Raw genomic sequence first — 15,448 nt, forward strand, 5'->3', positions numbered from 1 at the left:
TTAAAGAAAAGCGGCATATTCATATTTAAAGAAACCCATGGTTTAATCCCGATTTGGTTGGCGTAAATCAAGTTATCTGCTTTCGCACGTAATGAGGCGCACGAATAAAACGATCAGAGCGCATTGGAGCATAATTAAGCCCCGCTCTCCCAGTAGTAGTGCATCAATACGGCTTTCCAAGAGGCCTGCTTGCTTTCCGTCGGAACAAAACTCGGCTCTGTACCCCGTATTTCAAAACCGCATGATAACAGTAGCGCAATACAAGCTGTGCGCTGACTAAGAAACTGCATTATCAGCTAAAGTTTCATATAATTTGGTAACGTATTCATTTCCACTTAAGCATTCTGGATCCCTGCCGAGAACGGGGAAGGCCACGTTCGCTGACGGCGCCCCCGACGACAGCGCCGCCCCACGGCATTCACGCGAATGGCGGCCAACTTTTGCCGCCCGGTCATCACACCTCCCCTTCTAGCCACCCTAGCACCGTGTAACAATTGCCAAGCAGCAACTATGTAACTCACTCAATGCACCGCAAGTGAGCGGGCAATAAAGACATAATACGCAGGAATGTGCGCTCTCCGCTCTTCCTCCTTCCATGGTGAGGAGGAGCACTTGGCCAGAAGGAGAGACAAGCCAACGAACGGAGCGTAGCAAAGGAAAGAGCGAAACGTGCGAGGGCCTTTTTTGTATCATTGAATGCGTGTAACTCCACTATTGCGACACTGTTTCAAAAAATTCTCACAGCTACGTGTTCATTGTAGACCCGTGCACAACAGGAACACTAAATGTCGACCTCTGGTTGGTTTAGGGGCCCTTTAAGCTTGCATTTAGTCTATTTATGAATTCCCTGTAATGAAGTACTAATATACAAAGCACACAGTGGCTCTTCTTTCCCAGACTCTTGGCCACTATGACTGTTGGCCACTACGACGCACTATGACGGACCACTTGGCCACAATGATGGCACTTACTCATTTGCACGGGTGCCACGGCAGCCTCTGGCAGTGGCTGTGGCTGTTGTGGAGGAGCCTTTTCCCGGAAGGGGTCGTCCCTGGCTGAGTCGCTGAGCAGGGTGAGCCCCTGGCTCACCTGCTGGCACATGGCGCTGATGCTGTCGGGCCTCTCGCTCAGCGGAGAGGACTCGGGGATTGGTGGGGGCACTGCGCACGGAGACAATCGTTAACACTATGATTCATACGTGTCTGAAGCAGTCGTTGCCACGTCACCAGCAAAAAGATCACAGCACTGCACTTAAGAACTTCAACAATGTACGAGCGGATTAGCTCGCCGCAGTAACAATGAACAAGTAACCTCATTTTTTTTCCATTACTAGAAAAACAGTAATTAAGTAGTCACGAACCATATACACGTATTATGAAGAAGAGGCACAAGGATCGATAACCCGCACCTCCACCAAACAGAGACAAGGTTTATTTAACGCAGAGCTGATCACCGGTCGAACAAAGCATTGAGCACTGCCCGTCAGCTCGAGCCTAAAGGTTGGCAACGTTTATGGGAAGCTTACCGTTGCTGAATCCATTGTGCCGTGCACTGGGTGGCTGGAAGAGGTCGGTGGCGGCGTCGAGGGACATGGCGCGCTGTCGCTCCAGTGTCGAGGGCAGCTCGTTCAACCGCAGGGACAGCTGTCTCTTGAAGGGCGACGCCTGGCTCAGGCTGCCCAGGCCCCGGAAGGAACCCTGCCTCTGCAGCAGCGTCACTGTCGCGTGCGGCCGCTCGATCGCATAAGGGTTCACCACTGCCTTCACCGGTGGGGTTTCTGCATCATGGACGATTCGTCTTCCTCATATGCAAACTCAAACTTCGGCATTTGTTTCGAAGGTACAATATTCGCGACTTCTTCCATTGCTGTAGTGTGTGTACTATCGGTGTCAAATGAAACGCGAACCACGCCAAGCATTTGCAATGGTATAGTGCGCGCTATCCAGTCATACCCATGGACAGGTGCGCGCAAAGAGTTTGGCAGCACTGTGCATATGTGCACCTGTCCATGGTGATGACTGAACAGCGCGCACTATACCATCACAAATGCTTGCCACTATTCATGTTTCAATTAACGCCAACAGTACACCGCTCGGCGATATAAACGCAAAACTCTGATCGCGTGGCTACTGGTGGTGAGGATGACAGCGAGGGCGACAGCATTCGTGACGTACAGGGACTGCATCCAGTAAATAGTCGTTCAGTCTGTCACTGGTGGATTCGATGGAGCACTGCAGTCCTTCGTAACACAACTCCATCAGCTCCAACTGCTTCGTGCAACGCGGCACGTGATCGCAGTGTCTTGAAGCCACGGCAGGCAGCGCTCCACCAGCGCCATCAAGAGCCACAGATAGAACTAAATGACGCAGTCACCCTGTATCACGAACGCACTCACACTCACCACCACCCTTACTTACCACCAGCAGCCACGTGCTCCAACTGCCATCGTGTTTCAATTGCCGAGCACTGTACAACAGTCCTCGTGGATTGAAACGTGACAATTTAGGGCTAAATAATGCACATGCTTTCATTTACACAGTCTTTAGTTCGTGTCACATGAACGTAATTTTGACATGAACACTTACCTCAGAGCCAACATTATCTTTAGCAGCCAGATTCATAGTGACATGACACGGTTTCCTCAACCAGTTTGGCATACCTGTCGTTATACGTGAGCACTGCACAGTACAGTACTCACGGATTGAAACGCAAAAATTTATGGCTGAGTAATGTGTATACTTTAGTTTCTAGCATCTTCACTTTGTGTCATAGGGTAGCAGGTTGGGAGATTAGGAAAATGGTCATGATGGCCAGCACCAACAAAACACAATAGGAGGAAAGGAAAAAACGACACAGGCACTGATACACACAGGCGCATACCAGTCATTACATTAAAAGTTTGATGTTGCATTTTCAATCTGTGTTTAAACCCCTCCTGCCTTCTTTGTACCCGACTATAGTGGACTATTAAGGCTCATTTACACCGGAAACTCTTGGAGGTCATGCAACCAAGTTGATTGCAAACGTTTTATAACACTCAAGTAGCATATGTTAGCTTTTGGTTCAAAGATAACTTTTTGTCATCAGCCATCCTCTGCTAGATTTGACAGTCACATGACTGAAACATTGGCCAGAGAACTGAAACAGTAGCTAGTGTCTGCTTCCGTTATTTGTAGTCTTTTTAACTGTATACAGGGTGTCTACCGAGTTGACTTTTCTAAATTCCCTGAGTTTTCCAGGTTTTCCCTGAGTGTTTTTGCTAAAATTCCCTGAGTGAAGCAGAACTTTGTTTTATGTCAAGAAGGGTAGAGACCATATCACTCGGTGATGTCACTCTCTAATTCGCACGTTAGAAAATAAAAACGACTTAATCCCATTTGAATATTACATAGAACAGTTAAACCTCAATATAGCGAAGTTTGTAAAAGCGGTAACTCACTTCGTTATATTGAAACTTCGTTAAACTGAAATTCGACCTTTCATGCAAGGAATAGTTACTGAAGGATTAATCTTAAACTGAAAATGCCACAAGAATGCTCAACTAATATGGCAACATGAAAAAACGTTTTATTTTTTGCGTGAAAAAAAAATCAATGTTGTTGAGCCTGAAGTGCAGCAATCACAGTTAAATGCTTTGCCGAGTGTCACATGTATATACGAAATAAATGCCGGTTTAATGCATTGTGGAATTGCGCTTGTTCTGCTGCTGCGGGTTGTTGTCAAATCCTCGCGCGTTGCCCAGAGCAATGCAACGCCTTTGCTACCATGTTGCCCAGCCAAACCATTTGCTCTCCACGAACGCAAAACATCGAAAACCATCCCACGTTAGAAAAAAAGAGTCATAGTTTCACCGCGAGAGCAAAACAGTAAATCCGATAGCAACAAAGAGGAATTTTATACGAATATAGGCTGGCAGCTCGCTCCTTCAGAAAACGCAGCCGCTGCACTGAGAGAAGTGCCCTATCTATGGCTCAGGGGCGGATTCAGGTACCTAATGGGGGGGGGGGGGGGTACAAAGGCTGAAGCCCCCGCTCAGCAGTGCATTTTGGTGGGTCACGCTTATTTACAACAGCCCCCAGAGGGGATTATGGCGAAGAAGCCTTCATTGTAAATGTGCATAGGGAAGCAGGAAAAGGTAGAGCGATGAGAGAGGTAGAGAGCAGGGACAAGATTCTCTTTACCCCTTTTGGGCAGTGGCAGGCAAAGCAACCTGAAAAAGGGGGCAAACTCAACAGGCAGCCTGACAAAGGAGGTGGACGACAGGCACTGAAGGGAGGGGGCGGGGGCTGGCTTAAGGGGCGGGGGTGTTCGCCGCTACCCCCCCCCCCTGGATCCGCCACTGCTATGGCTTCAACGGAAGTTTTGCAATTACAGCACAACACCTGCAAAGGTATGAGCCGTCTGCTGATCCCCACTAAAGATACCTCGGCACACGCGACCACGCCCGCTGGTACAAAGTACGCACTTCCTGTCGGACTCACGCAGCCCCCCCCCCCCCCCCAACCCGCCGGCTCTTATCTCCATGTGCCCATCGCGCGAACGAGACGGTCGGCTCGTTTCATCTCTGCTTAAGCCCCGTTCGTCGGCAGCGCTCGCGCGCTTTCACTCGCGCATGGAGCATACGATGCGCGGGGTGATGTAATCGCGATTTTAACTTGATAAGGAAGATCATGGCGAAGGCATAAAATTCGCGTCGGAGTGTCTATACAATTGCTATCGAAAAAAAAAAAAGCAATATAGCTGCGGGCTAAGATCTCATGAAAGCACGGCAACAGCCTGAATTACGGCACATCCGATTATGGTGGAAACGTTACTGTTTCCGACATCGCGCGCCGAATCGAGCCAATGGGACCCGTGCTGGTGTCGCGAATTTCGGTCGCCGCTATGCCTTGGCTCTGAAAAGTTTTATAATTCGGCTTTGTAGCAAACATCCACGTGGTGTGGCTGGTAATTGCGAGCTGCAGCCCCCCAAAATATCGGTTGACTGCCTAAAACTTGTTTCAGCATGTGCCCTCATCGGGAAAAAAAGAAAAAAAAAGCTTTCACTTGCTGTGAGTTACGCTAGCTCTTGCCTGGAAATTTATTCTATTCTTCACGGAGTCCTAAATAGCATCTTTGAAGCTCGGGATCCGAGCGAGTGAGCTCTCCGATAACAGCCAACAAGCGTCGTCTTTTTTCTCGCCGATCGGGATGGCTTGCCAGATACCAGCCTTGTCGAAGACATCCGCTTCCTCAACGATCGCGATCGCTTGCAAGATAAGCTCGTTACATCTACTGCTACCGCCTCTGCAACTAATCATGCTTGTTACTTGACACGCGGCGATAACAAAAACACCATATCGGTCGCTAACGCACAGCACGCGCGAGAAAGAATACAGAACTACACCGCGTAGTCACAGAACACCCTGACAACATTGCGCGATACGATGTGTCGTGATTCATGGTTCCCGCATGCCGCGCATTAGCCTGATTCTCTCCCACTCCACCGCCCCGAAGGCGATGACAGCATCGAGGTGCGCCACTTCCCCGCAGCCGCAGCGGCCGTTTGATTTGAAAAATGCGTTCACAAAATATCGAGCCAGCGCTACCGCGACTTTCGTTGCCTTTCAATAAAGTTACTGTGGATTTTCCCTGATGAGAGCACAATTTCCCTGAGTTTTCCCTGAGAATTTCCAGACTACCCAAAATCCCTGAGAATTCCCGGTTTTCCCGGTTTTCCCGGTCGGTAGACACCCTGTGTATAGTAGCAATTATGATATAAATGTGAAGAAATTAAAGTGTCCATATGGTGTAGCGCACCACGACAGGGACAGAGAAGAGGGACGCACACACACACACACACACACACACACACACACATGAATTATGTTTCCCAACCAACTAGCCCGGCAACGTGCCTTAGCAAATGAAAGTGTATGAAAAGACAACTCCCCACTGGCACGGACCAAACCTGCAGCTTTTGGATAGCGCGCCCGACGCTCGACCAATTGAGCTATGGCGGCGGTCGTCCTCTCATCCACTTTATAGAGTATTTTTGTGCATGAAAATCTGGGAGTGCGTATCGGCTTGAGAGTATAAGTATAAGGTGTGTATGCCAAACAGAGTGTGGTAGTGTGCCGTCTATAGCTCTGTGCAAAATAAGCTTCTCCATTTGCGCGCGTGTGTGTAACACATAAACTCAAGATACGGCAAATTATGCTTTAAAACAACCGTACTCTCTTTGCTGCGGGTGAGCACTACAACAGATGCCACAATATCACGCTGCTGTTTGTGTCGTATATTTTGCTCATTGTTTAAAACAGACACGTGGTGGGTGTGACAACAGTTCGTGAAAAAGCATCACCCTTTCCACTTTATTTTTGACAGCGCCATGCGAGTATTGGTCGAATTTGGGTTCAAGGCTATTCACCACGCGCTCCTGTGTCCCCTCTCTTATTGCTCACGATGGTACATAGTGGCGAGCGTGAAATGCCACTACCTGAGGGCTATGCCAGTACCTGAGGGCTTTCCCTCCTGGGGGTCATGGGGCAGGACAGGGTCGGTGAGGGAGCCTTGCCGGAAGGAGCCCGTACGCGTGAAGCTCGATGTCTTCGGGTCGATGCTCATGAGGACGCTCTCCTTGTCCCGCTTCTGCTTGCGCTCCAGGCACACCGCAAAGGCACAGCCCACCGCGTGGCTCAAACGCTCACCCTGCGGTGCAACCACATTGTTGCCTTTGGTCACAAGACGCAGCTGCACTGACACTCGTGACGAGCACATCACTTTGTCCCGGTTCACAGCTCAACCTCATTACACGTAAACTACAAACCGACGCAATGAGCATTAAGCACTGAAAATGCTGATGCCAGCAGCACTGTTATAAGCCACAGCCCAGTATAAAATAATAATAATAATTGCTCTTTTTTTTATTGTAATACCCTCAAGGTACATACACTAAATTATAAAGGGGAAGGACAAGAACATTAGTACTTGTAACACAGAGAAAATTAGGAAGAAAAAAAAAAACGGACAAAAATCAATCTAGTGAATACAGTAGCAATGCGCAATAATAACAAAACGTAAAAGATGCCACTGACTCAAACACCGGCAATACAAAACTGCACGGTCAACTTAGTGAATCTAGTAGTCATGTGTAATAAACAACAAGAAGTACAAGTGTTACGTCCCAAAACCACGATATGATTATGACAGCCTATAGTATATGGAGGGAGGGAAAATCTTTCACTAGTACAGCACGTGACAATCTCGCATTGGCAAATTCATAGCTCATCCAGAGCCACATGTGTATTCGTCGTTTGCGCTGAAAACCACTTATCATGTTTAACGCAATCCAACTCGCCCAAATGTCGGTTCTTCTTCCACATTTGTCCAATGTCTTGAGCCAGTGGGCATTAAAGAGCTGGAACAGGTGTGTGTTATCTTTCAAAATGTTCTATGATTTTTGTGGCATCACTACCAGGTGGCATCAGCATACTTTAGTTGCGCAATTGAATTGCCACTCCACACAGTGCAGCGAGAGCTACAGGTTGTGTCAGTCAACTGGGAAAGAAAATAGACTGCGTGTCTAACAAAAGCGAGAAGGCTTTGCCGTTTGCTAATATTTCAGCTAATTAAGTCAGTATTAAAGGGGTACTGACACGAAAATTTTCAGTTTCCTTCTTTTTTTTTTCATATGAAAGGCCAAGCCTGCAAGAGCCCAGAAAATTTGCTGGTAAGCGTGAGTGTGCCCTGAAGAATTAGCTCCACATTCTTAAAAGCTAGTTTTGGTTTGTGCTGTACCCTAACGTCACGACACAGTATGAACTGCACAGGAAGGGAAATCTGGGCTAGTTGGTGAAGGTTCATTTTTAGCAGCTTACAGTACTAAACAGAAGAGGACAAAGTTCAAGGAAGGCAATGTGTCATTACCTTCTTTGAACTTTGTCCTCGTCTATTTAGTGCTGTAAGCTGCTAAAAAAGACATGGTATGAGATTCTCATCATGTGTTCATGCAAAATGTTGCGATGTTTCCGCAGCAGCTCCGCTCCATGGCTCCATTGGTGACGGGCAAATGGCTATCTTGAATGTTTTGGTACCTGCAGTCATCACAACTAACCATACTGGTGCATGAAGTCACCAAAATTGATACTGCAGCCTGACGTCACGATAATGTCGATGTAAGCAGTTGTGCACATGAAAATCGAATTTAATGGCAAAATAAAGTATCTTCTCAGCATTCACTCAGCTTCACACGTGCTCATAACTGTCTCTGGATTGAGGAGATTTGCGTGGCAGAATAAACTCAGCTTCGAAAATTGGTCTCGGTACCCCTTTTAAGCATGAGGAGAGTCAGCAGTGGGATTTTTTTCAGCTCAAGTTGATCAGTGATTATAATGTCTTCATCGCCATGCTACCCGAACAGACAAACTTTCGTCAAACTCTCGACAACAGAAGAGGAGCGACTGACCGAGTCCTTGAGGGCCAGGAAACCGTGGCACATCCATCGTCGTGTGGTGCCATCGCGGCAGATGTAAGAGAAGCCGCGGTCGTGGTTGCGGTCGGGCGCGCAGAACGACACCTTCTCGATAGTCTGGTCGACCAGCAGACCCCGGGTGCCGGTCTCGTCCACCACCCGGAGGCCATCACCCGTCACGTGAAGTGTGCCCCGCACCATGCGCCGTCGGCTGTTGCGTAAAACTTTCAAGGCCTCCTCACACACCTGCGAATGGAAAGGAGTGGGCCTTCATCATGAAGCTCATTTTGTGCAATTTCCAAGGTAGACAGGAGCATGCCAAGTTTTTGTCTGGCAGTGCTACCAGAAAATGTCACTATACTCAGTTACAAGCCAAGAAAAAATGTAAGCTCTGCCCACAGAACTGAGGCACCCGTGCTCTTCACCTGTGAGAGACAGTCGCGCTAGCTGGTTTCCACTTGAACCGTAATTGCTTTTTCTCGGCTAGTGTGAATACAACGCATATTAAGAGTTAAAGGTTCGTTGTTACTACCCAAAACATTACGTTTGACTCAGCAGCGATGTCAGAATCCCTGACAAAATTTACCAGGACATTCAAGTTTCTGACCTAGAACCAGAGACAGAAACGTGTGTCTGTATGGTAAAGTCAACAATCTGAAATGCTCGAGATGTGCTTGAGGTTGCGAAAATGAGCGAGTGCTATTGGATGAAGCAATTATGCAAATTCTCTGTGGGAGGGACAGTGATGGCTGTGGGCAAAGCTGACATATTTTTCTTATGTTGTAACATAAAAAAGGGACACTAAAGTGAAACAATGAATCAATTAAGACCGATAAATTATTCTTTGAGAAGTTTACTGTTGTCAGGTTTACTGTTAACGGGTTAATGTTAATGGGTTACTGTTAAAAGAAAATGAAGGTCAATGTTTAAATTTTGGATTTCATGCCAATATCTCTGCTCATAGATGTAAGCGTTACGCCACAAATTTCAGTGTTATTTCGTGTTCTTGCTCAACAAAATTTGCTGAAATTTAGTACATCAGGTTTCTGTCCCTCTCAGAAGACATCGTACTTCATTTTTAGCAATTAAAAACTGTGCGGGCCCTAACAGACACCATCAAAAGCTATGACGTCACTGCGAGTTAGTGCGAAAAGATGAATTTTCTTTTTGTGCGCTTTCTTGCTTACCAAGATTTGTGCTTTTGGTGTTTTGAAAGGGTAATTTACTATTACAAAAATTGTTTTTCTCTTCAGTGTCTCTTCAAAAGGAGCAGGCAGGGTGCTGTACTATTCCACAATGTTTCATATTACCATTGTTTACTCTCTGGCTTAGCGTCTAAGAGGCAGCTAGCAGTACTGTAATAAACTAAATGCAGTGTGAAGGAAACCGAGGACTCTGTTTTTTTTTTTCCACAGGCTCATGCCATCTAGCACTTCGACGTTTATTCTTCTAAATTAATGCCTTCCACCTAGACACAATTTGGACTGCAAGCATGTGGTGTCAACTGATTCCATAGCATACTCTGATCAGTTGACAGCAAGCAACAATGAAATCGCTTCAGCACAATAAAAGCGGACAGACAACAACACATCTTGCCGAGAAAACTCCTTACCATTGCAATGGGCGAGAGCTGCTTGGTACTTTCTGTTGCATAGCAAGCACTCGTACAGTTGTTTGGTACAGCCGTCATCTTTGTTAAAGGGAACACACGAGTACATGGCCAGTAGCCTCGTGCCAGACTTGGCGCGGCACAGCGGCAATACGTGTAAATAAAAGCACAGAGTGCTGCCATTTCATTTACTTCTATTATGAATGTGTCTTCTGTTTAACACTTTGTTTTTGATATCCATCTTTTGTTGATATGTCTGAGCAAAGAAGGGCTTCTTTGGACAAATATTGTTGCAATCACAGCTTCGGAAGCATTCAGGACAAATGAAAAGCTTAAGTTTCGCAAGAATAGGTGCAAGCACAAGAATGAATCGCACCAATCTCCTTTTCATTTCACATCTCGTCATGGCACCGCACCACATGTGGGCTTCAAGGCTATCTGCCATGCGCCTGTGTGTTTTCCTTCATAAAGGTGACAGCTGTACCTTCTTTTTCTGTGTAAAGACTTGTTCACACCTGCGACTAGCACTGGTCATGCGACCGTGTTAGTCGCAATGCGACTACTTGCCAATCGTCGCTTTGGTCGCAATGCGACTATTTTGGCTCAGTCGCTAGCTGCTTGACTTTTTTAGTCACGCGACTGAAGTCGCAAGCCTCTGAACCAATCAGACGTGCAGGAACAAGACGTCAGCTTATTTTACGGGTAATGGCAATGTGAGCAGACGAGAATTCTGTGTGTTAACGGTATAAGTTGCATGCAGGTGTGAACGTCGGTCACCTTGAGTCACTCTTTGGTCGCGAGTTGCACATGGTTGCGTGACTGGCATTCGTCGCAGGTGTGACTGAGCCTTAATGTGTCACCGTTCTTGAATGCAACGCATCAGATGTGGATTCAACAACAGGGTGAGAGTAAGCTTGCAATTGAGAAATGAGAAATGGAAAGGTGTAGTACCTGCATGCCGCGAGACTCAAAGACTTCGACGCAGCCGAGGTACTTGACCGGGAAGGTGCAGGTTCCCGCCCGGACAGCCGCCTCGTCCGCCTGCCACTGGTGCGGCTTGCTGCATTCAGGCACGTGCTCCCGCCGTGCACCGCGCCGAAGGCTGTCTCGCAGGCTCCGCCGTAAACGGTCCATGCCTGCGTCAAACGGGAGAACATGTTTTGAGTTCTACCGCACTAACTCAGTTGCAAGAACAAAATGAGTACTTTCGCTTCACAAGATGCACAAAAAAAAATGTTTATAATATGGATGTTAGCTTGTAAAACTGAACAGGTGTGCTGTTTCACACAAATAAGCTTTTTTGCTACAGTTGGGAGTGTCAACATGAGGGCGATATTCATGGGGGTGCGCAGGGTTCCCCCTTAGGGGCAGGCAGGTGGCACAGTATCCCCGCAGTGCCCCCCTCCCCTTCCCCACTCCCGTTGGTAGAATTGAAAGGACTATATGTTTCACAGTGAACGAAAAAAAAGAAAGTGAAGCAATGACATACTTCTCGCAATGGCCTGCCTTTGGTCCCTGGCTTTCTGTGAGTAAAAATGGGAAGTGAACAGTTCTCGGAATGCAACGCCAGGGATATTCTGCCATCATTATCGCCAAATACCAGCGTGGCCATAACCCTGCTCCTTAAACAACGACGCATTTGTTCCTACTGAGTAAAAGCATGGGGCAGACTTTGCGGCACCTCGTTAGGTGATTGCACGCCTGTGCGTACGCACGCCTATGGCAACATTAACAGATTACGGCAGCAAATGCGCTTGAGGGTGGTACTTTTCACAATTAGCTTAACCAGCTCCTTAAAATGGGTTACACAGAGTGTAAAACCACAACATACCTACATTTTCTCGTTTTTTTATTTAGATGCTCAAAGAAGGAAGTAACAATAAAACCTTTCAATAATGTCACTCACTCAAATGAATACATTTCAGTGACATCTAAACAACGGTTTCTACATGCAAGATTCCCGAGTATTAATGAGCTGTGATGGCAGGGAGCAGCACATCGAATCAGATGTGTGAAGGTGTCGTATTAATGATGTTCTTTTTGTTTTGTTTTTCTAACACACGCGCCAAGTTCGAGGCTAACTTATCTCAAAACGCGGACAAACAGTTTTCGTCCCGGCACTGTTTGGAATGTTAGCTATCAGCACTGCACGCAACGGTGGCCCTTATCGAAACCACACGAGTAACGCGCATTTCGCCAAGCAACTCTGGTTTATCGGCCGCGCCATCGACGGGGCTGTGGAAGTAACAGCAGCTCGCCGATCGCTCTCCACACTAAACAACAGAGCGCAAATTCGGTACAGCACACAGCACAAGACAAGCGCTGACTTGCAACTATCTTTTTTGTGAAAAAAACTTTCCTACATATACTTATATATACACTGTACAGCCGGCATGCCCAAGCACAGTGCCCATTGTAACAAGAAAGGCATATGGCCACAATGCAGATTAGAACATAAAATATAAAAATTCTCTTTTTTTGCGCAACACCACAGAAGTATCACCAGCAGAGTGTGCTGCACCGAATTAGCGCTCTGGAGTTCAGCACTGTGAACGAACAATCCCAGCAACAAATTATCTTAAGTTTCTCATCCAACGAAGTGCGGCGCTTAACCACAAACGGCGTACGTCCTTCGATGGCATACTGCGAGTGTTGACCTACAATCCCTCTCCAAAGACAGCGCCTGCAATTACATGCGCCCTATCCTTGGTTAATGAAAGTCAACGGACAAGAGCCAAAACGCCGTCGGCAGGCTTCGGTAGTGTAGCAGGTTGCTGTCAAGGGCATCAAGTGACCGAGTCACACCCGTTTTTCGCCGAATAATAACACGTGCACTGACGCTCACACCAAAACGGCAATCGCGAGCAAGCGAACCCGTGGAGAACAGGAGCGATACCTTGGACTGGGGATCAAAATACAAGCCGGCGTCAGGGTGAGGCCCCGGTGGAATGAGGACTGAATCGAAGGTGACGACAGAACGATGGATGTACGGTAGTGACAAGGCGCTACAGGTCGCCGGAGCGAGATACGGAGAAGTAAATCGTTGCATCGAACGAGAAAGAAGAAATTAAGATCGCTGATGCCGATACACAAAGGGACGGCGCGTGCCGGTGGGGTTCCACGCGAGCTCGTTACAAAGCCCTGCGGTAAGTGAGAGTACGCACGACCCGTTGACAGCACGAGAAATTGATCTTTCCTGGCGCCCCCTCGCAGAATGTCTTTTGTTGGCCCGTAATGACAGACGTAAAAAATCCGAGGAGGACCGCCATTTTGAAAAAAAAAGAAAAAAAAAAAGCCGCGCAGCAGACGACATTCGCTGCAAGCAGGGGCGTAGCGAGAAATTGTTTTTTTTTTTTTTTTTTTTTTGGGGGGGGGGGTTCACCCGACATGTATGTTATGTTGGTGGATGTGTGTGTGTGTACGTTATATACACACATGGGGCGTTCACTGGGGGGGGGGGGGGGGTATCTTCATCGGAAGGTATATTTATGGGCCGCTACCCGCCGTTGTTGCAACGACCACACAAGATGCTGACTTACTTACTGCTGCGATAAGCCGAGGTAGAAGTCGACCTCAATGAGATAATCGTCAACGCGAAGTCTACAGCAGGTCTTCTCTGTCGGAAATATCGCGAAAATGCGCCGACCTGTAGCCGGCCGTGAGAGACGCTAGAACGCGATAATGGCGTTTAGAGGTGTTTTTATCACGAGAAGAGGTACCGCCCATGTAATTGATACGCACATATCATTTTACAGTTTATTTTTTCTTTTATTCCTTTAAAGCTTACCAACCAAAAAACGACGAAGGCGCTGCTAAGTTTCTGCGCTCAACCGGCCTCGCTAATGACACTCCCGTGCTTGGGGTGTGTGCGTGCGTTTTTTTTTCCTTTGAAAATTTTTAACCCTTTCTTTTTTTTTTCTTCCTTGCCTTTCTGTCCCCCCCTTACCCCTTCCCCAGTGCAGGGTAGCAAACCGTATAATATTCTTCTGGTTAACAATCAGGTGAATACTGTAGTACTCGCTCGATTTTTCTGTGTCTCTTTTGTGGTGCCCTATTCCCAAATATCGCGCGTTATCAGACAGTATTTGGAGAAGAGGCCAAGCTGGTTGAGTTTGGGGGCATACCGAAGAAATCAGAACGCTGCAAGAGAGAGAATAAACTTTATTGAAGAATTAGAGTACGTGGCTAATCCCGGGTGGAGCCCTCTTGTAGGGCTATTACATGCCACACCTGCCTCTGAAATAAATTGCGTTTGAATTCGGTTGGTTTTTTTCTTGCAGCTGCGCACGCTTAGTCAAACTTGTCCGTACTGCCTTACAGTGGCGCAGCCAGGGGACACACACACACACACATACACACGGGGGCCGTGCCCCCCCCCCCCCCGAAATATTTTTTGCCATGGCATACAGAGCCAAACATGACACTCGACCACATCTGCCTGCCCTGCCCCCACTTCAGATGAAAGAGGTGCCCCCCCCCCCTCCCCCCGAAAAAAATTTCTGCCTACGCCCCTGCTGCCTTACCGATTGGCTTTATAGCTTCCGGTCATTTTCGACTACCACTGTCGGCAACTTGCCTTCTTCTTTCAATTAAACAATACAGTCGATTTATCGTATGGCAAATCATTTCTGCAGGAGCATGTATTACAGGCATTAAAGTACAGATAGAAAAAAGAGAGAGAGAGAGAAGCCATCCGCCAATCTGTAGCACGGAGCTGATATGGAGACCCACACGGATTCCTAAAAAAAGGATAATTTCTTAGTTGACAAAAAATTCCCGGACCAGAACTAATTTTCCTACCTATCACAAAAATTTGCGCTCGCGTTCCTAAACTCCGTGCAACAAACGGGCGGATAATATCCCTTCTTTCCTTGCCTAATTTTCCATATGCCTTCCAAGGCTTCATTGTCTCAAAGCTGCATTTGTTTCAATTATTACGCAGTAGGTCTAACGACAGCCCGAACAATATACGGACACGGCCACGACCGCAAGGTCATATTTTGTTGCCGAGAGATTGGCAGCACGCAGACCCGCCGTCGATGCAGGCGCAGGAAGTGTTCAGAGCGGATGTTTTGTTTTCTTTCTTTCTCTTTTAATTTATGAGAGAGAGAGAGAGAGGATGAAGGGGTGTCTGAAGCGCATCCGCGCGCAACGCGCGTCCAACCATAGCGCGTCGCGTCGTGCCCGTACGTGCGTGTCGTCGTGACACACTCTTCAAAACCACTGCCGGGTAAAGAAAAGTCGACGCGACAAAGCGGGCAGCGTGCCTAGATTAGGCAATAAAGGCGTGTGGAGCGCATCTCCAACGTGTTTTCTTTCTTTTTTTAAGGCCAAAGCCTTAAATGCCTCATAAAACGCGAAAATTGACCGGCGTCCCGCGTCCGCGG

General features: G+C 47.5%; 1 protein-coding gene across 4 annotated transcripts in view; it reads right to left on the bottom strand.

Moving 5' to 3' along the window:
• Positions 1-15,448, bottom strand: part of LOC119373457 (protein numb) — a 114,965-nt gene that overhangs the window by 26,323 nt on the left and 73,194 nt on the right. For all 4 annotated transcript variants that reach the window (XM_049410886.1, XM_037643487.2, XM_037643486.2 and 1 more), the window contains exons 2-6: positions 11,013-11,197; positions 8,447-8,698; positions 6,498-6,690; positions 1,526-1,777; positions 972-1,160 (exon numbers count right to left, since the gene is read on the bottom strand). In XM_049410886.1, the coding sequence (XP_049266843.1) occupies positions 972-1,160; positions 1,526-1,777; positions 6,498-6,690; positions 8,447-8,698; positions 11,013-11,197 (1,071 nt within the window). The remainder of the gene's footprint in view (positions 1-971; positions 1,161-1,525; positions 1,778-6,497; positions 6,691-8,446; positions 8,699-11,012; positions 11,198-15,448) is intronic.

Source organism: Rhipicephalus sanguineus, chromosome 11, assembly GCF_013339695.2.
Source record: "Rhipicephalus sanguineus isolate Rsan-2018 chromosome 11, BIME_Rsan_1.4, whole genome shotgun sequence".
Classification (NCBI taxonomy): domain Eukaryota; kingdom Metazoa; phylum Arthropoda; class Arachnida; order Ixodida; family Ixodidae; genus Rhipicephalus; species Rhipicephalus sanguineus.